A 22,931-nucleotide genomic window follows, 5' to 3' on the forward strand; every position below is an offset into this window, starting at 1 on the left:
TGTACTGAGTGTGAATTCACAAGGCGGGTGATACATGCATCGCAGGAGACGCTTACCCTGAAGACTCACCCGGTCTCGGTACTTATGGAGAACATGCGATTCCCTCGGCTTCCGATTCCCTCGGATGTATTTTGATACCTTGATTTGTCTCTTCCTAATCGATTTACGAGATTTAAACAGCGGTAAATTACTGTCGCCTTTTTACAAATTGACAAATCGTCGTGTGTTAAATGCCGAAGAAAAATAATCTGACAGTTCCGGAGCACCGGATTTCATTCCTGTTTTGTTGGAAGAGATAAAGTTTTTTTTTATGCCCGTTCGTTTGTCTTGGATCTGTCTGGTGTGTTCAAATTTTACTTTAACATGGTTAATCATCTTCCATATCACCTTTATTAATTATGTTTTGTAAAAGACAAGAATGAGAAAAGGAATTAGGTTTTAATTTTTTTAGGAATCCGTGCTGCAATCTTGGTCGCTTAAAACACCTTAATGTTAATACGTTGACCATTTTATTTTATCTAATATTTACATTGTATGTGCTAATCTAAGCCACTGCGGTCATGTTGGCTTAACGAATAGGTCATCGGACATGATGCCTACCACATTTTTACAGGCACTTATCTCTGAAAAAATATTACAAATATACTATTACAGTATACTGTGCACATTTTGTTTAAATGTGATGTCAGATAAACAAGATTTTTTTAGTGCTTTTGAATTTACTGGAACATTTTGTTTTCCAGTTTCAATTACAAAGTTAGCCGTGTTTGAATTTGAATGGGACCAGTATCAAAAAGACCAATCGTAAAAGTATTGTCTTACAAAATTTTGTAGCATTTGGTCCGTGAAATAATTTTTCGATTTTTTTTCTTTAGTTTTGGGTCCACGTTTTCTATGTTATTAGTCGTGCGGTTCATAGTACTCAATTTTTTATTTTCTGTGTTATATTTTGTTACAATTGTTGTCTTTCCGTCAATTTTTACGATTGATTTCGCTTCTTTTGGAGTTCATGCGATTCCCTTGATTTTTCTTTGTTACATTGACTTCTCTCTTCTTAATCGATTTTACGAGATTTGAACATCGACAAACTACTATCGCCTTAATTCATTGGACTTATGATTTTCTATTGCCTCCCTTGGTATATTCTCTCTTTTTATAAAATTTGGAACACATTTTCACGGGTGGTAAAATTCTAAATTATCAAAAGAGATCACAAATATATTATTTCCTTTATGTTTATTGGTATTTGTAACGTGACACCATTTATCAAGTGTTTGCATGCTTAATTTTTTTTTATAGTATTTTATGTGATACACATATAAATAGCTTACGTGTTGACGACGGGTAAATCGGACTTGCATGCATTTAAAGTAAATCCATTAGAATGATGCAGGCCCAGTTTGGTTTCATTGACCTAGAGGTCAAGTTCAATAAGAGCCAGTTGGGCTAATGTTGTAGGGCAATGAAACAACTATGAGATGAGATGGTACATTTCAAATATATATATATGTATAAACAGTAATCAGTACAGTAATCTTGGTCCATTAGAAACAAATTTGTTATCGTGTTTCAGGGCATCTGTTTCATATTATAGTTTGATACGAACGGCAAGAAAAGATAAGCTATATGTTACAACCTTATGAAAACGGCAAGTGAAGCTCTTCATGACCAATTGGGACCTCCAACATTGAGAACTTTACAATGCTGGTTTTTTTTTATGTATACGAATTAAAGTTTGATTTTTTTCTTTGCTGCGTGTACTTTAATGTAGAGTTTCAAACATTCTAAAGTTTAGCTTTTATTTCTCTTCTGGCGAAATCGGCGAAAAGTTTTTAAAAGTTTCTTCATCCGACTGAGGTACTGGAGATAATCCAACTGGCGTGAGGACTTCATCATAAGGAGGTCTTTGTAGAGGTGATCGATGAGGTGGTGAATCTGATGGTACAATAGGTGGTGATTTCTGAGAGTCCGACTTTATCACATGGAATCGATTACCTTGTGATTTTTCCGCTGGCGATTTTTCCGCTAGTGATTTTTGGGATGGCGATTTCTGATTTGGTGATTTGTTTGAAGGCGATTTTTGTGTTGGTGATACATATTTATTGGCAGGAGATCTGTGTGCTGGGGAAACATTTTTACTGGCTGGGGAAACATTTTTACTAGCTGGCGATATGTTTTTACTGGCTGGCGACCTCTGCGCTGGTGATAAGTTTTTCTGCATTGGCGAAGCATTCTTTGATGATGGTGACTTATGTGTTGGTGATCCCTTGCTGTTTGGTGATTTTGATTTAGATGATGACCTTTCGTCTATAATAATCATTCCAAGGATATTATTAGTTTTCTTGTCCGGCTTCGAAAATCGATGCTGTGGTGATATGTTTGTTTCGTGCGCTTGTTTTGAATCCTTTCGGTCGTTGGATTTTCTGTTTGTGTCATGTCTGTTATCATACTGTCCTCCTTTTCCTTTAACGAGGCTATTAACTTTAACCTTGCCGTTTTGCCCGCCTGATGATACTTCGTACTGCCTTCCTTTCATAGAACCATATTGTCCAAACTTTCCGCTTTCATAATGCCCAGCTTTACCATTTTCCTTCTGTGGATATTTTACTTTTAATTTTCTTTGCGTGTTGTCCTTATTACTACTTGAATTAACAGATGCCTGTTGGCTTTTCTTCTCTGTACAAATATTATTCACCTGTTTTAAAATACAATATAGTTATTTTGTGTCGATATCTATGCCTTTGTTGGAAAGTTTAGATTAGAGTAGTAAACTTTCCATTTCTTAGCTTGATTCTATTTGATTAACATTTAATTTTAGCATATGATTCTTAATTTACTATTTATGTGTTCCTGTATATGTTTCCAAAATCAGAAGCACTAGTTGTTCATACTAACTATAATTTAGATTTGTTAAGTTTGAGATCAATTTAAAAATTCGAGTTCAATTTTTTTTAGAAGTTTATTGTAAAACAGACAAAAATATAAACCGATTTAACGTAAATATAAAAAAAGAAGATGTGGTATGATTGCCAATGAGACAACTCTCCACAAGAGTGAGTTTGTTTGCATGTACAAACTTTATTTTAACATTTGTCGTAGTTTTCTCTTCCAAAATTACTCCTGATATTAAGTATATTGTTTAAAAAGACATTCTGAATACCAAACAAATATAATTCAAGTGCAAATATTTGCAACAAGGGACACACATTGTAACTGGAACAGTGCTTAAGCTATAAACTATACTATAAACAAGTCTGTTTTTATAAATCATTTCACAAATCATTTTTTTTATGGAATAAGTATTTTTTTGTAGTTTTAGTTGACCTTCCATTGAAATACTCGTATTTTTCCTGAATAAAAATCAGTATTTTTGTATCATGCAAAGCTATAATTGTTTGTATATCTCATTGCTTACCCACTGATACAATGCTGCCGTTCCAGTACTGGCCTCTCGTGCCTCATCTAGCTTGTGTGGATCAATAATAATATCAGCCAAATCTACTTGCCGCTGGGGAACAGTCTCCATATCAAGATTTAAAACTTTATTTTTCAAACCCTCTTTTCCAACTTTGGCCAGTAAGCTTTGAATATAATCCCAATCCTGTAAAATATACATAAGATATGGTGACATAAAGCAACCGGATCAAATACAAGTTGAATGATAAATGTGTTAGTGCTTTGCTGTGTAAGATGTAAATGAAAATAAATATTTTATAAATTGCATGTGTCCAAAGCGTTTTTCTGGTTAACATTCATCAGGACCGTTCAAATCTTAACATTTGAAAGCCAGGGATGTATTAATACAAATGTACGTAGAAATGTTTGGAGCTACATGACCAAAAAGTGATATAAAAGAATACTATATCATTGTATAATGTTTCGTCTCATTATTAGATGTAACCATCTTAGCTTACATTGTAACCTTTGTTACAGATGTATTTCTACTGATTAAGAATTATTAATTTCAGTTTAAAGAAACCAAAACTAGAATTCATCTCGTTCAAGCAAAAATGGCATTTTTCATAATCTGGTTGGTTTTACATAGGTTATTTTGTGATGCTTTTAGTATTACTCAATGTTAATCCAAAGACACATTTCCTACCTAAAGTTTCAGTAATTTCTTATAAAATTCACACTGATAAATTGTATATGAACCTAAGGCGACCATGGAGTATACTTTCCACTCTCAATAGAGTACAAAATATGTTCACTCGTTGAATAATGTTACTGATCTACCACAACATTTAAAAACATTGCATTGAAAACTTAATGGACAGATTCTTTTTTTGCAAACACTTGCAAACACGACGGGTGCCATATGAGGAGCAGGATCTGCTTATCATTCCGGAGCACCTGAGATCACCCTCAGTTTTTGGTGGTGTTCGTGTTGTTGAGCATTTGGTTTTCTATGTTGTGTTTTGTGTACTATTGTTTATCTATTTGTCTTTTCTTTGTTAGCCATGGCGTTGTAAGTTTATTTTCGACTTGTGAGTTTGAATGTCCCTTTGGTATCCTTTGCCTCTCTTAAGTATTGGAAGTCTGAGCATCTACTGTTTTGACATACAATGCAAAGCACAGACTTTGAGGGTGCGCAGATAACATCATGACAGCGTAGTTATTACCTGAAGGTATTCATAATCCTCTCCTAACAATACATATACTGCCGCGAGTACATTTCTAACCACTTCAGGTGGCCATGTATAGCACCGTATTTCTGCCAAGGTTGAATTCTGCAACTTTGCGATAGGATGTAGATAACCTTCCATTCTATTCAATCTAGCTAACATTAGCTCTGCTCGTTTTATGTCATCTTCTAGTTCTTCAGTAAATTTAGACTTTTTGGCGTCTTGTATCGATTTCTGTAGGAATTTGGGATTTTTCCTTTTGATGGCATCACTTAATGCTGTTAATATTCAATGAAAATATGACTTAAATGTTAAAAAGAAATAATTTACGTTAATTATTATGATAGAATGAAAGTGTATATATTGTCAAAACAATTTTCCGCGATACATTTGTAACTTCACTGTTGACTACGAAAGGGTCAACCTAACAAATTTCTGTTTAGATAAATCATACAGAAGATGGTATATTATTCTGAATGCAGTTCTTTCTCTTTCAGAATAACAGATTCTCATGTACTGGTTGATAAATTCACGAATTTTCTTTATATGATGGCAAAGTTATATTTACATTTAACAAGTTAGGATGCATTTAATCTCGTTGAATTACTCACAGTGCACAGTGAGGGGGCAACTAATAATCCCATTGCATTATTCACAGTGAGGGGGCAACTAATAATCCCATGACATAATTCACAGAGAGGGACAACTAATAATCCCATGGCATTATTCACAGTGAGGGGGCAACTAATAATCCCATTGCATTATTCAGTGTGGTGGCAACTTATAATCCCATGACATAATTCACAGTGAGGGGGCAACTAATAATCCCATTGTATTATTCACAGTGAGGGAGCAACTAATAATCCAATGGCATAATTCACAGGGAGGGGACAACTAATAATCCCATTTCATAATTCACAGTGATGAGGCAACTGATAATCCCATGGCATTATTCACAGGTAGAGACAACTAATAATCCCATTGCATAATCCACAGTGATGAGGCAACTAATAATCCCATGGCATTATTCACAGGTAGGGACAACTAATAATCTCATGGCATAATTCACAGTGAGGGGCAACTAATAATCCCATTGCATTATTCACAGTGAGGGGGCAACTAGTAATCCCATTGCATTATTCAGTGTGGTGGCAACTTATAATCCCATGACATAATTCACAGTGAGGGGGCAACTAATAATCCCATTGTATTATTCACAGTGAGGGAGCAACTAATAATCCAATGGCATAATTCACAGGGAGGGGACAACTAATAATCCCATTTCATAATTCACAGTGATGAGGCAACTGATAATCCCATGGCATTATTCACAGGTAGAGACAACTAATAATCCCATTGCATAATCCACAGTGATGAGGCAACTAATAATCCCATGGCATTATTCATAGGTAGGGACAACTAATAATCCCATTGCATAATCAACAGTGATGAGGCAACTAATAATCCCATTGCATTATTCACAGTGAGGGGGCAACTAATAATCCCATGACATAATTCACAGAGAGGGACAACTAATAATCCCATGGCATTATTCACAGTGAGGGGGCAACTAATAATCCCATTGCATTATTCAGTGTGGTGGCAACTTATAATCCCATGACATAATTCACAGTGAGGGGGCAACTAATAATCCCATTGTATTATTCACAGTGAGGGAGCAACTAATAATCCAATGGCATAATTCACAGGGAGGGGACAACTAATAATCCCATTTCATAATTCACAGTGATGAGGCAACTGATAATCTCATGGCATTATTCACAGGTAGAGACAACTAATAATCCCATTGCATAATCCACAGTGATGAGGCAACTAATAATCCCATGGCATTATTCACAGGTAGGGACAACTAATAATCTCATGGCATAATTCACAGTGAGGGGCAACTAATAATCCCATTGCATTATTCACAGTGAGGGGGCAACTAGTAATCCCATTACATTATTCACAGTGAGGGGGCAACTAATAATTCCATGGAATACTTCACAGTGAGGAGGCAACTAATAATACCATAGCATAATTCACAGTGAGGAGGCAACTAATAATCCCATTACATTATTCACAGTGAGGGGGTAACTAATAATTCCATGGCATACTTCACAGTGAAGAGGCAACTAATAATCCCATGGCATAATTCACAGTGAGGGATCAACTAATAATCCCATGACATTACTCACAGTGAGGAGGCAACTAATAATCCCATTGCATTATTCACAATGAGGTGGCAACTAATAATCCAATGACATAATTCACAGGGAGGGACAACTAATAATCCCATGACGTTATTCACAGTGAAGAGGCAACTAATAATCCTATTGCATTATTCACAGTGAGGGGGCAACTAATAATCCAATGACATAATTCACAGGGAGGGACAACTAATAATCCCATGGCATAATTCACAGTGAGGGGATAACTAATAATCCCATGGCATTATTCATAGTGAGAGGGCAACTAATAATCCCATGGCATAATTCACAGTGAGGGGCAACTAATAATCCCATTACATTATTCACGGTGAGGGGGCAACTAATAAACCCATGGCATGATTCACAGGGAGGGGACAACTAATAATCCCATTGCATAATTCACAGTGAGGGGGAAACTAATAATCCCATGGCATTATTCACAGGGAGGGGGCAACTAATAATCCCATGGCATTATTCATAGTGAATCAACATAAATTTTAAACACACACATTTACATACGTTTGTTGCCTTTTGTTGAAGTCAAAATATAATTGTCCTCTGTTTTTTTTTTGTATGGTTACTGTATTTTACCGAAATATATTTTAGATATGAATGACTCTTTCAACTCTTTGGCAGATGTTTCATAGTTAAAAAAAACTAGAACAAACCTTTTTTATCATCGAAGAAACCTATTTTGTCTTTAGCTTTCTTAACTTCCCCTCGGTCAGGTACATTGTGTAGTATAAAGTCATCTAACGCTTCCTTTAATCCATGCCTGGTATCACCCTCAGTTGCTCTTTCCAATTTTTCTCTTATCATCCGTTTAGGAAATTTCTACATTTACAAAAAAAAAAATACGACATATGCTAAATATTGCAAACGATTTTTGCAGGTTTTATATATGCCTTTATCTTTTAAAGTCTTCTTTTTTCCCTCTTTTTTTTTTAACCTAAACAACCTTTAATGCAGATATGCTTTTATAACAATTAACTCGGGTCACAGCGTTAGGACAAGTATCACATATTCGTGGAGTAAAATTAATAAGGCATCGAATGATGTATAATTTAAGTGCATGCAAATGGATCTATTACGATTTTGAAAAAGGAACTAGCCGCCCCAATTGTTTCTATGTAGACTTCACTTTGACGTCCGATAGTCAAAGTCAGTTAAAAAAAAGGCCGTCAGACGTCATGCCGATCACGGACTAAGTAAAGATGGGTTTTTAGTGATATGGTTATGTCTATAAGTTTTCGTCTGTCCACATTATGGTTTTGAAGTTTCTGCATGGATTTTTTTATATATCTACTAAAGAAATAGCCATCTTCAATTCAAACATACTCCTGAACTTCTGACTAGATCGATTTAACGTGTCGCCATAGTGTACCTTTCACTAACGTACCTAATCTATGCCAGTCGAGATTGGCGGTATGATTTTGTGAACACAGCTCACATTTCATGTTTCAATTTGAAGTCGTTTTGTAATAATCAATATTATCGCTATTTTACGAAAATTTCCTTTGATCTTACTGACTGATAATTTCCTTTCTCAACGGAGTCGAGTGATATGAAAGTTATCGCTAGAAACTAAGGGGGCACGTGCCGTTGCTAATGAAATTGACATGAAATTGACAACGTCGTCATAGGTAAAATAGCGATAAACAGATTATCATTGGTCATCTCAACCATAATCTATAAATCAAACTTGGATTACCGAATTTGTATTTTTACATCGGATGACCGTGAGGGCATTCCAGTGTATTGCTGTCGGCTAGATTTCCATTATGTAACTTTGGTGTTGGGATTGTAACCGATCTATAAACATGATAAATACGCGGACATTATCGAGTGCAAAATAACATTCCTTATCGCTTGTTATAAATTCATTTTTTCAATGGATAATCCTAAAAATATTTTTTTTAGAACATAAATTAATAATATGATAATGTTTTGTCGTTAGAAATATATATATAAGTTAAAAATCTTTAATATCTATGCACACGTACAGAAAATGTGTGTTAACGCATGCGGAAGAATATCTCAAGAACGTTTGCAATCTCCCATGCAGAGTTATCGGTCCTCGCTCTCTCTCAAGGACCGATAACTCTGCATGGGAGATTGAAAGTTTGGCGGGAAAATATGAATGCCATCTCAAATCCAATCTATTAGAAAAATAGAATTATTACAGAAGAGTGTCCACCATGCACTTGCACTGCACTATTATTAATATAGTAGAATAGAATATATACAAATGGATGAAAATTAAATATACATCTAACTGTAATATACAAATATTAATATAATATATAACAACAAACCAGAGTATACTGATTTGAATCACTTCAATATCATATTTATTACGGTGAGGTTGAATTCCCTGTCATTTATTTATCATCCACGCACGAACTTGTCTAAGAAAAAAAATATATATCTGTACATTAACCTCACTTTCAGGAATAGAGATGTGATTTTTTTTCTGAGACAAGTGCTTGTGACCATCCACAAGAACTTGCAGTCATCCGATGTTCAGTACTTCAGTACTTTGATTGCATATTTACAATATACCAATCGTTTTTCGGTGTTTGCTTTTGTTGTTTGTTGTTATTTTTTGCCAAATAAAAATTTTGTTAAAATTTTTTATGGCTTTGTTCATTTTTTTATGGTACCTTATAACTGAAACGCTCAGCCTCCACAATGTATCCTCTTTATCCCTTTTTTTTCATCTACTTACCAGTGTTTTTAACTCTTAGACTATATTTTTACTGAATTAAGGAAATGATATTACCTCAATGTTGGATGATATCTTGTTGAAAACCAGAAAATAATTGCACACGTTGACGAAGTCCACGTCATTATCACCCTTTGCGTGGATTTTCAGTCCATAGTGTCCTTCTCCAGGGATTCGAACTTTGATAGTCAATAGATTATTATGAACATTATGACTGACGTATTGCTGTAAATCATCTGCAAAATTTTCACCAATCATTTCAACATCAAACTCGTATTCGTGATCAAGTTCAAACCTAATAGTCGTATCAGCATCTGGGAGAACAAATACTTCCCCATCTACATGTGAAATAGGACGAATACCTCGTACCAAGCAGTGTGGAGTAACGCCCCATCCAATCTCAGGTACGTCAGGGAACATGTCAATGTCTTCCTCGTGAACATTATCAAAACAATATATTTTTATTTCTGCAACTATCACCATTTCTGACACAGAATAATCAGAATTGATATGCCCTGCTTCCACAGAGAAAAGGTATACACCTGATACTGGTAGCTGAATATTAAACATAAAATGAGCGTCTTTTCTCCACATAAACACAAATGTGTCGAGGTCAGTTGGAAATGCAGAAGGAGTTGAGATTTCATCGTTTTTTTCTTCACCTTCCTGCTCAATCTCATGAAGTCTGCTCGTAATTAATCCCCTGTGTGTTGACTCCCCACCTGCATACCCGTTTACCCCTTCTTTAGGAATCATCCCCCTTTGTGTTGACTCCCCTCCTGCATGCCCGTTCATTCCTACCCTAGGTTTGAGTAGTTTCTTTCCGACCAAGTTATACTTGACTACAACGGTTTTCCCTATATTTCGTGTAGTAGCAATTTCAACAAAAACATGTCCGTTTCTGGCTCGAACCTTTCCAGTTTTAGGGGATAGGACTTTCATATTCATCATGAAAAATTCCGCTGTACAGTATGGGAAAGATGTAAACTCCGACATAGTAACCATTGTCGTCAGGAGTTGCCACTGTCTGTCATCAGGGCGACACCATGTGTTAAATTCTTCTGGTTCGGGCAAGAAAAAATAATTTCGAATCTAAAACAAATAAAAGTATTGAATGAATGAAATATACAATATAATATTGTTAAACAAAAAAAGTAATAATCTTTTTAGTTTTTGGACTATATAACTAGTCTTTACGACCAATCAAAACCGATATTTGAAAAACCTGAGAAATTTCAACAACAGACACATAAAAAGTGTCGTCTTTACAGAAATAAGATAAATTTAGCTTTTTTTCAAAAACAAATATTTATCCACTTCATTTGAGCTGTAGTGGATAGTTGTCTCAAGGACAATCATACCACATCTCCTTACTTTTTTATACTGCAAATTTGTGTAAGCTATATAAGGCTATTTTTAAAACAATTAAAATAAAAACGACTGCAAGTGGGTTGTCACTCTTAGGACTATAACTAATAGTATTAGTCCGTTAAAATATCTGACTGTGGTATAGAAACATGGTAAACAGTCGTCAGGAAGTAAAACTCTTGCCTAAGTGGGGCGTCAGTTTGACTGTGTGGAATGTATAGATACGCACCCGCCCGGTCGGAATTTGGACGTTAAATCTATTGCCCTGTGTAGGGAGAATGTCATCACTACGCATGGTAAAAAACCCCTGAAACAACTTTCTGAGAGGTTCGTAGGCGGTCCGTTACAAGGCGAAACATCCTCCCTTATCCAACATACTCTCATTTTCCAGAGGCAGTCAAATTTCCTGGTCAACCTACATTTAGAATTGATTGTTTATTTGTTCTCATCCTGAATGTACATGAAATATTTCAACTTAACGTTTGCAAGTAACAACTGGTCAGTCAATCTTTCTGGTATTAAAAAAATAATTGACATATTACTGAAGTTATTAAATTATTGCATGCAAAACGCATTTACAGGATTTAAACTGTAAATATTGATTGTTTACAAAGAATTAAAGCACCTCGATCTATTTGAGTTTAAACATTGAGGACTAAAATATAGTTAATGACTAAGATCGCTTTATGTTAAATTTGTATTGCTGATTTTTTTTTCTGTTTCAGTTTCTCTCTATCTGTTATAATGTTTGCCAATAAAATGGGTAAACATCGTCATTTAAGGAAAATTTCTTCTATAAGAAAATGACTTACAATTTCGGTTTTGTCGACCGATTTGAAGATCTTGTCTTTGTGATCATTTTTGTCGTTTACAGATTCCTTTATCTACTATAGTTTTCGTCAAAAATGTGTAGAAATCATCATCTTAGAGCAATAACTCATATAAGGAGTCGACTTACAATTTCCGTTTTATCTTGGCTTGCTGATCATTATTGCTGTTTCAGTTTTTCTTTATCTACTATATTTTTGGCTAAAAATGCCCCCCAAAAAATGTTATAAAATCGTCATTTAAGGGAAATAAATAGTCCTATAAGGTGTCAACCAACGATTTCAACCTTAACAAATTTGTACATCCTGTCCTCCAAATCATGTTTGCAAAATAAAAGTTTCTCTGTAACTATTATAGTTTTCAAGATTGTAAGCAAATCGCAAAAACAAATCTTGCATTTTACCCCTACTTCCTATTCTAAACATGGGCGGCCATGTTGGTTCGCAAGCGGTGACATATACCTTTTAACTAGATACCCCAATAATGATTGTGGCCGAGTTTGATTTTATTCGCCCAGTAGTTTAAGAGGAGAACAATTTTGTAAAAGTTAACGGACGACAGCCGATAGGCGACGACGAAGAATGAATGACGCCAAGTGATGAGAATAGGTTACTAGATCCTTTGGGTCAGATGAACTACAAATATGTAAAATTTAAAAGCATTTATTTTTCATTATCATCAGATTTCTCCTTAATGCGACAGTTAATTGGAACAAAAAAATCCTATCATGCAAACAAAATAACTTGTTGACAATGTGTCTACAAACAAAAAACGTTTGTTCAAATTTTTTTTTATGTCTTTTTTCAAATCAAAATTGCACTTATGATTACAAAAGCTTAATACAGTTTTATCATACCTTGTCAGATGCCTTTGATCCCCAAGAGGGATGAACAAATCTCCAGTTTCTATCTATGTACACAGCATTCCACCGATCTCTCATTTTCTCCAGTTCTTGTTCCGACAGTCCTACTTCGTAGTCTCCTCCTTTACTTATACCATCAATTATCACACATTTTATACCTGCACGTCTGAAATAGAAACACTAGCCTGAATATTATATGACAATATACTGTATATATTGATTGAAAATATCAAACACAACATCAATTGCAAGGGTGTGTAACTGAAAATGGGTTATATTACAAAAGTGTAGGTGTAAAGATTTGACAGCACATGCCTTTGAAAACATTCGAGCAGCCCTAGTATATGGTGTATATATTTATATCTTTTATTTAGTATGATATTCCCAAGATTGTGATTCCGATAAGATTGGCCTTTATAAATGGTAATTGCAACAGTACAAATTTTTCCTAGTAGTATTAATGAAGTCACATGTTCGAATATTTTACGACCGCAATCTTGATTTTGTTGACCGTTCGGATATGTGTCACTAAGACCACGTATTTGATATTTGTCGGAGTCACAACCCGTTCTGTCTTTACGTCGTTATAAATAACTTAATAATTCTTGCGTATACGTCCGTTGAAAATTTTTTCATGGTTTTGATTTAGCTTCGATAGACCATCTGACCAAAACTACTTTCGTACCTATGTAAACAATATGTCGATTTAACTGTGATATATTCAAGCGCCCTACGAATGAATTGTAATCTTGGGTTTCAAGAAAGTTGAAATTGAAAAAGTTTGGGTTCAGAATCATAAGGATTTAACGCATTTTTTTTAAGGTCATTGGTGTGTAATCTAGGCCGCTGACTTACAAATTTTACAAAAATGTCTTTCAGACTTGTATTCCATTTGTGAGTTAATCGACCCAATTATCACATCAACAGTCCTAGAAAATGTGTTAAAACCTTTAATACGACTTATTACTAGACACATGGGATTAGCCTGGCCTTGTTCCACAGGTTACCTCTCCGGAGAACGAATTCATTCCATGAATAAAAAGGTCAGCGTTAAAGTGTCTTTAGACAAATGTTTTAAGTATGGCGGACTACTAGTATTCTTGTTTCTTTTTTTCTGATGAATTTTGGTAACTTCTTATGCTATATTCTTTTTTTTTTGTAACATTGAAAATTAAGCATAAATAATGTTCTTAATCTTTATTGATGATATTAAAAAAACTATATGTATGTATTAACGACGAAATCTACATGTGACTTGATTGATACGATATCAACAGTCCCGTCTTCTGTATACAATATGCTTTTGTTAATGTCAGTGTTAGTTTTTCTATACACAATCATTATTACATGATTACTATCTGACCTGGGTTTTACGTGTATTGTAACTTAAGACGTAGAAAAAAATGTATTTTGTGCCGATTACCTGCATAAAATAGCAAAGAAGGATGCAATATCCCCTTCTCCGTCATGAATCCATCTAAGATATCCCTTTGGTGTATCTCCAGCAGGGTATTTACCGTGCGAATGATCGCTGAAGTCATGACTAACAACCCAAAGATAAAGTGTCCATACTTTTTCTAAATCTGACCTGACGTCGTCTACCAAATGTCTCAACAGAATAGAATAATCTCCCAAAGCAGAATTGGGAACCTGCAATACACCAATGAGGTAACGTTTTATAAAGAAATGATCATAGAATTCAAAGTTGTTAATAGTTGTTGACAAAATGTTTTATGGTGAAAACATGTTTTACCTGTAGTACAGTGGTTGTCGTTGGTTCACGTCTGTCATATTTGTTTTTCGTAAATTGTTTTGTTATAATTATAAATTAGGCCGTTAGTTTTCTCAATTGAATTGTTTCACATTTTTCATGTCGGGGCCTTTTATAGACGACTATACGGTATGGGTTTTTCTCATTGTTGAAGGCCGTACGGTTGCCTATAATTGCTTATATCCACTTTATTTGAACTCTGGTGGATATTTGTCTCATTGGCAATCATACCACATCTCCTTATTTTTATATTTAAGAGTTTCCTTTTACCTGTTTTCTCTTACTTGAAAGGGTTTTTTCTAAATACAAAAAACAATTAAACATAACAAAGTTTTTCTTCTTTTAAACCATTTCTTTGGACTTGTAATTTACGTCTCATTTCGTTTCAAAGTGCCCCTTTGCGTACACTTTTCGACTTATCTACAACTGAAAAGTTAAAATTGAAATAACCGTTTGAACTCTCTCTGTTGCTTCCTTGTATTTTTCGTTATATGATACATCCTTTCTTCTAGCTGTAGGCGCTAATGCTGTCGGATACCTTGGTGGACATTCGACTACGTCTTTCTGCAATACAAATTAATGATAGCTATAGGAAATTTCTATTCAGTATTGTTTATTAGAATAAAAAGAGAGGCGCAATAAACCAAAGGGATATTCAAACGAATTAGTCGAAACAAAGTGACAATGCCACGGCAAAAATCTAAAAACTACCAAAAAGACAAACGACAGATTCAAAACACAACATAAAAACCCAAAGACTGAGTAACACGAACCCCTCCAAAAACCGGGAGTGGTCTCAGGTGCTCCGGAAGGGCTAGCAGATCTTGTTCTACATGCGACAATCAATTAATTAATGATGGACATTTGTTTCATTATTTAAGTGTAAGGCTTGAATTAAAATGTAGAAATATATATATTTACATGATCCGCGAAGTTATCTGTTTCATTTTCTTCCTCAAGATCGTAAACCACCAAATCAGATACACGTTCATCTGTATGTTTGAAAATATCCAAATCAGAAGTGCATTGATTGACAACTTTTGATTTTCTACCACTGAACGACACGCCCATTTTTCAGAAAAATCAGAATTCAACACTGTAAAAGATTGAAAACAAAGTAACCTTAATCAAAACTATCAAAAGACGATGAACATGCGATAATTATTACCTCGGACTTTTCGGCTTCCATAAAAGATATTTGATCTATGAAAATTGTACCTCCTATTCTGCTGGTCTAGAGGCTATTGGCTCAATGAATTTGAGACGATAACTAATTGCATTACTAGTATTAAGAAAATTAATCGTTATAGGAGCAACGGTTTTATTACTTGATTTCATACCAAAAACAAACAAAAACAAAAAACAAAAACAAAAAACAAAAACACAAAACAAAAAACGCGCGAATTAAAAAGAAAACCGTTTGATTGTTCATCATTGTATATCATATATATATAACACATCTTGCATTGGCCAAACAGAATGAAAAAAGACATTGATTAATATAATTAATTGAACGCTAGTATGCAATTATTTGAAAATGATGTATTTACAATTGAAGACAGATAACTTAAAACGTTATACAATTATAGCCTTTGTATGAGGTCGATACGAGGTTATATCAACCTAAGAGAAGCATATTGACTGACTGGAGGACGACGTCCGAGGACGATATGCTTCTCTAGGTCGATATAACATCGTAGTGACCTCAACCAAAGGCTACAATTGTTATATCATTACTCAACAACTATTGCATGAACAATGTAAAATTGGGGATTTCTAGAATGTATTTTTAGTAACGTGCTGTATGCCCTGTGCAATATACTGTTTTAGACCTACGAAAAGCTAAACAACAGTATTGGCGTGCAAACTGAGTAAATATAAATGTACATGTGATCAAGTTTTAATGAATCACAAATCCTTAAAAATATTCGATTAATAATATTTTTTGATATTACATGTTTTACTCACATAATCCACATATTCCACAGCTTTCTCATTGTCATCAACCTTTGACTGCTTACAGCCCATTCTTCTTAATAAGTTGTGCTTAAGATAAGCGTATCATCTTCTGTTTTAGTTTTAGATTCTGATGAAAATGTTGAAGATTAAATAGAAATATAAAGAAAACAACTGACATTCAAATCACGTATGAAATATGTAACTGCAACCTATAAAGTGTGATTTTGTTTCAAGCAAATACCATACAAGAAAGCAGCCTTCTATAACATATATGTTATTGAGTTCTTTGGTGATTGAAATAATAACACAGGAAGAGAGTTCTCGCAATCGTTAAAACATGTCACATGTTAAAGGGGCATGAGCTACGAACTATAAAAGAAAATAGAATATGATTTTTTTTTGTTCAATGATTAATAAAAGTGAAATAGTGAAATAATAATTCGCTTTTAGCAGCCAGTTTGGTTCAATTTTGTAAATACACTAAGAAACATCGCTACTGAATTTTTTACTTGCAAGTGAATAATTCGAACTTATTGAATCCGTATTCATGTGACCTTCAATTTAACCCCTTACATGGAGATGGGTTACGCATGTATTCAGCTAATGAAAAGAGAAAAATGTCATCATTAAAGGTGAAACAAGGATGAACCGTTTGGTTGACCGATTCGATCAACAAAAAAATCATTCTTATACAGGTAAAAACGATGATAAACATACTTTTTAACCTACAATATGAAATCAAACAGACCTAGAAAAATCCAATTGCACGAGGTCGCTATCTATTTATATTTATATTTATGTTTATATCGGGTTATATGACCGTCGGCAGTCTTCGGAGGTCATCTCGGTGGTTAATTAGATGTCGTCTGGACAAAAATACACAACAAAATGTTGATACATATTATCGAGTCCATGCATTGTGAATTGTTTATTTTAGACTTTTTGTAATTTGGATATACGTTTTAGTATGTTATAAATCAAATATGAGAATTTGAGTGAAATTGGCGAACATGAATTGGACATATAATGCCCCTTTAATGTGCATGTTCGGTAGCTATGTGTTTTAACCATTTAATTAATTAAACAACAAAAGTAGCAAAACGACATAAAGAACAACATTATAGTCTTCAATAATTGACAAGCGTCTATATAATATGCCAAGCTCTCAATCGATTAAAATGAATAAATTATACACGGACTTGGTAGTCTCTGTTTTACCTCTGCACAGCTTATTTTGGTATTATTGATAAATTGTTATATAGTAAAGGCATCTTTTCTGTTATTAAAGACCGTACCTTTATATGCATATCTAAAAAGTTAAGAGATGAGGAATTTACAACAACGGAACAGTTTAAAAAAAACACTCAATGATTTAAAATTGTGATAATGCTCTTGTACAGTTACTTGTCTGCTTTTAACAGGGGGCATAAACACCAGTACCCCTATTTATAGTTCGAAACAAGACTAAAATGTTTCTTTTGTATCTACATTGGAATCATGAACAGCTAGTTTTGGACGTTGCATTCCATTATACCGTTTCTTCCTGTACAGTTCGTAACGTTGCCGTATGAAATTAGGAGTATTGTGAAGTACAGTAGTATTGTGAAGTACAGTAGTATTGTGAAGTACAGTAGTATTGTGAAGTACAGTAGTATTATGAAGTACAGTAGTATTGTAAAGTACAGTAGTATTATGAAGTACAGTAGTATGTAGTATTGTGAAGTACAGTAGTATTATGAAGTACAGTAGTATGTAGTATTGTGAAGTACAGTAGTATTATGAAGAACAGTAGTATTGTGAAGTACAATAGTATTGTGAAGTACAGTAGTATTGTGAAGTACAGTAGTATTATGAAGTACAATAGTATTGTGAAGTACAGTAATATTGTGAAGTACAGTAGTATTGTGAATTACAGTAATATTATGAAGTACAGCCACCGATATCTAGAGGATTTATTTCTTATTAGAAGGTTAAGTCCTTTGAGCCTGCATTTGATTACTGCGAGCATTCTTTGATACAGTATAATTTCTTTTAATATAGTTTTGATTGTGAGTGTTAAAATGTTTCTTTTTCTTGAAACATTCTTTTGCAATTAAACGCTTCCCTTGTAATGAGTTTTATCATATGTTTTGTTCTGTTTCTTTTTTAGCAAATAGGGTTGAAATATAGAAAAAAAAAATAGTTAAACCCGAGCACATATTCATGCGTATTTCTCCTCTCCGGAACTTCACGAGTTATCTTTTTATATAAACCTTAAATATTTTATTATTTCAGAATTTGGTGTTGATGGAAGATATTTGATATATTCTGTTTGATTTGTCCGCATCTTTTTATACTCGAGACGATTTAGAGCTTGACATATTTTAAAGATAAACCCTTTACATACAGTGTCTATTATTGAATTAGTGCTCTGACCTCAAAATGTCTTTTGATTTTTTGTATCGTTTGATTGTTGTGTCTCATTTGCGTACTCTCTCCACCCCTTAACGCAGAAACATAAAAACTAGAAACAAAGGACATCAGAAAATCAACGAAAATTCTCTGACAATTATAATCAAGGGACTTTCCATGTATGAAGATGTAAAGTGAGTCTAGAAGATTCGTAGATAAATTGAGCATAGATTACCATACCAACACCAAATTCTCAGTTTATTGGTGAGAAAGTATATACCGTAGTTGCCAAAATGATATTTTCTTTATATTACTTGTTACTCGCTGTTCTTTTTTGTTGTTCTATATTAAATATGCTTTTGTTGTAACTTCCGATAACAGTCTGTCTATCCTTTGTTGGAAACCCTGTTTTAATTCTGACCTTTTCCATTGGGTTGAATTTAGATGTACTGATGACCTTTTATGTCTGTTTGTTTTGCTCACACATTGTTGTCGATATAATAGAATTCTATACAACTGTCATACAAATGAGAGGTTTAGTTTGCTATAAAACCAGGTTGGTTTAGTTCATCATTTTCTACATAAGGAAATGCCTGTACCAAGTCAGGGATTTGGCAGTTGTTTTCCATTCGTTTGATGTGTTTGAGCTTTTGCAAGGGACTTTCCGTTATGAATTTATTTTCTTTGGAGTTCGGTACAAATCAGAATTAAAAAAAACTAAATGGGTCTATGAATACTCATGCTACATCAAATTTTAAAGACCCAAACATTGCAAAACACCTGTCATACCTCCATGACAAATATGTTGTTATCCCCGTAGATAAACATCAAACAACATCGTTTTTGTGTGTAAATCACATTACATAAACTGCTTGATAAATGAATAAGTTATTGACAATTCACTTGGAAACTCAACATATACCCCCACGAACCTTACCAAGGAGGAAATCCTGGATATACATAGGTCTGTTCTATGTTCCTTTGGAATTTCAACCAAAGATGAAGAACTTGATCATCCTTTTCTGTATTTGATACCTAAACTACATAATCTGCTTACTCTCTCGGAGCACCTGAGATCACCCCCAGTATTTAGTGGGGCTCGTGTTGATTAGTCTTTAGTTTTTTTTGTTGTGTTTTGTGTACTGTTGTTTGTCTATTTGTCTTTTTCTTTTTTTACCCATGACGTTGTTAGTTTATTTTCGACTTATTAGTTTGAATGTCCGTTTGGTATCTTTCGCCTCTCTTTCGCAAATACTATTAGCGGACTGCATAATTTTAATATTCAAAATAAAATCCTTAACTATCAAAGTAATTATTTACTATTAAGTAAAATGTTATGAGTATTGAAAAAAAAATTCTTAGAACTATAGGACATTTTTTTATCTAGGAGTATGAATAACTATATTTGTTAAATTTGAAAAAAGGCATAGTCAACTTACCTAGTATTCTTCAAATTATCGTTCCATACCGGAAATACGTTTTACTGATATCAGGCTTTGTTTCTTGTTTGTTTTATAAAACCAACATTTTTTGTTTAATAAACAATAAACAACAAATAATTAAAAGTCCTTCGAATTAACATGATATTTCATTTCATTATAATGAAAGTGTATTAGCTTGAGACGGTGTTTTGGCAACCGACTTCATTGGGATAGAGGGCAACATTCAGTGCATATAAAATAATATTTCTCATAAGAAGATGAATTTCTACACATTCGCATTTTGATTTACTTTCAAGTATCATAAATAGGGGAAAAAATGAGAATTTAATTTGTTCGCTATACATGATTATGTAGAGTTATTTCAATATAGTATATAAATGTACATTGTATTCATTCGTATGTAATAAAGGTAAAAAATGAAATGAAATGGAAAATCGATTCTTTTTAGTTGAAAGAAGGTCTTCGTCTTGGATCGTGATCCCATTGTCAATCATTCACATTAGTTAATCGGCAGATATTTTCATTGTCACCATTAATGAATAGTTAAACATTTAATTATCCATTGTCAAATACATCACAGTAGCGTTGAAGTATTGTGACACGCGTGTGTATGATCTTCAATGTTTTTTTATCTGTAGAATAACAGTTATTTAACCGATTTAAATATAGATATTTCAAAGTGAAAGGGAATGATCACCGGACGCACTTAAACGGTTTTACTGGATCGGTACCGTTAATGAAGGTGGACTTTAAATCCCAAATAGTATAGCATGTTTGAATCAAATTTCCACGTCATCGGCCATGCATAAGCATGCACATTTTAATAAATGTTCAATTAATAACGTTTTGTTTTCTTATTTTTTCAAAATTCAAGATATGCATACAATTTCCCCCACGTAGGGTTGAGCTTACACAATTTTGACTATTCTTTTGGCCACGTTTTGATATGCATCTCCCAACGTATCTAACAGCACGTCACTTCTGAGTCTGACCTTCTAAATTAAAATATATTCAAAATGCACATTGGATTGAGAAGAATGAAGCGTTTTCCTCTGGCAGCTTATGATGACTACAAGTTTTAAATTTGTCAGTTTTTATTTCTGCCAAATGTCGGTGGTTCTCTCCGAACATTCCGGCTACTCCACCAATAAAAGCTGACCCATGAGATAGCCAATAGTGCTTAAAATCGCGTTAAACACCAACAATCAATCAATCAATTATATTGATTAAATTGGTAAAAACGACACAGTCTCATCAAATAGCCTAAACGAACAAAATATTACATAAAAATTCAAATCATGACGACTTCCTATGCTATTCGTAGGTACAAGTTTAAATTTGGTGTTGTTGTGAATTGATGCCTTTGTATTTGTTTGCTTAATATTGTTAACCCTAAGGTGATCAACATTTTCCCGTATTTCAACATTGAATGTGTGAACATATTGTCTAGTACGAAAGAGGAAAATTTGTTCTTTTGAAACTAGAACTGCATGAAAAAACACTAATAGAAAATAGCTAGAAGTCTAACTGTTTTCATTTTTAGCTCACCGGGGCCCGAAGGGCCCCATTTGAGCTTATGCCATCACTTGGCGTCCGTCGTCGTCCGTCATCGTCGTCTGTCGTCGTCTGTCGTCGTCGTCGTCGTCGTCTGTCGTCGTCTGTCGTCGTCTGTCGTCGTAAACTATTTCAAAAATCTTCTCCTCTGAAACTACTTGGCCAAATACCTTCAAACTTTAACTAAATGTTCCTTAGGGTATCTAGTTTAAAAATTGTATCCGAAGTTTTGATCCATCGACAAACATGGCCGCCATGGCTAAAAATAGAACATAGGGGTCAAATGCAGTTTTTGGCTTATTCTCAAAAACTAAAGCTTTTAGAGCAAATCTGACATGAGATAAAATTGTTCAATTGGTCAAGATCTATCAGCTCTGAAATTTTCAGACGAATCGAACAACCCATTGTTGGGTTGCTGCCACCGAATTGGTAGTTTTAACAAAATTTTGCAGTTTTTTGTTATTATTTTGAATATTATTATAGATATACATAAACTGTAAGCAGCAATAATGTTCAGCAAAGTAAGATCTACAAAAAAGTTAATATGACCATAATTGTCAATTGACCCCTTAAGGAGTTATTGCCCTTTAAAGACAATTTTACACAGTTTGTTCATCAAGTTTGCTAACATTTAAAAATCTTCTCCTCTGAAACTACTGGGCCAATTACCTTCAAACTTTAACTAAATGTTCCTTAGGGTATCTTGTTTATAAATTGTATCCGAAGTTTGTATCCATCGACAAACATGGCCGCCATGGCTAAAAATAGAACATAAGGGTCAAATGCAGTTTTTGGCTTATATCTCAAAAACTAAATCTTTTAGAGCAAATGTGGCATGGGGTAAACTTGTTTAATTGGTCAAGATCTATCGGCCCTGATATTATCAGACGAATCGAACAAGCCATTGTTGGGTTGCTGCCACCGAATTGGTAGTTTTAACAAAATTTTGCAGTTTTTTGTTATTATTTGGAATATTATTATAGATATATATAAACTGTAAGCAGCAATAATGTTCAGCAAAGTAAGATCTACAAAAAAGTTAATTTGAAAAAAATTGTCAATTAATCCCCTTAAGGAGTTATTGCCCTTTAAAGACAATTTTACACAATTTGTTCATCAAGTTTGCTAACATTTAAAAATCTTCTCCTCTGAAATACAGGTGAGCGATTCAGGCTCTTGAGAGCCTCTTGTTTTTA

At 33.9% G+C, this 22,931-nt stretch overlaps 1 protein-coding gene across 2 annotated transcripts; it reads right to left on the bottom strand.

Moving 5' to 3' along the window:
- Positions 1-1,474: 1,474 nt before the first annotated feature.
- LOC127734646 (uncharacterized) lies at positions 1,475-20,351 on the bottom strand. 2 transcript variants are annotated; one of them, XM_052244636.1, is made up of 10 exons: positions 20,179-20,351; positions 16,358-16,475; positions 14,840-14,953; positions 14,042-14,268; positions 12,613-12,784; positions 9,618-10,652; positions 7,504-7,669; positions 4,623-4,903; positions 3,416-3,601; positions 1,475-2,695 (listed from the first exon to the last, which is right to left on the bottom strand). In XM_052244636.1, the coding sequence occupies exons 2-10, from the start codon at positions 16,415-16,417 to the stop codon at positions 1,799-1,801; spliced, it is 3,138 nt and encodes a 1,045-aa protein (XP_052100596.1). In that variant the 5' UTR covers positions 16,418-16,475; positions 20,179-20,351; the 3' UTR covers positions 1,475-1,798. The 2 variants fall into 2 exon arrangements, with proteins under 2 accessions (XP_052100596.1, XP_052100595.1); XM_052244635.1 differs by lacking the exon at positions 20,179-20,351 and adding an exon at positions 15,311-15,485 and having other exon boundaries at positions 16,358-16,471.
- Between the last annotated feature and the right edge of the window lie 2,580 nt (positions 20,352-22,931).

This window comes from Mytilus californianus, unplaced genomic scaffold (genome assembly GCF_021869535.1).
Source record: "Mytilus californianus isolate M0D057914Y unplaced genomic scaffold, xbMytCali1.0.p SCAF_3, whole genome shotgun sequence".
Lineage (NCBI taxonomy): Eukaryota > Metazoa > Mollusca > Bivalvia > Mytilida > Mytilidae > Mytilus > Mytilus californianus.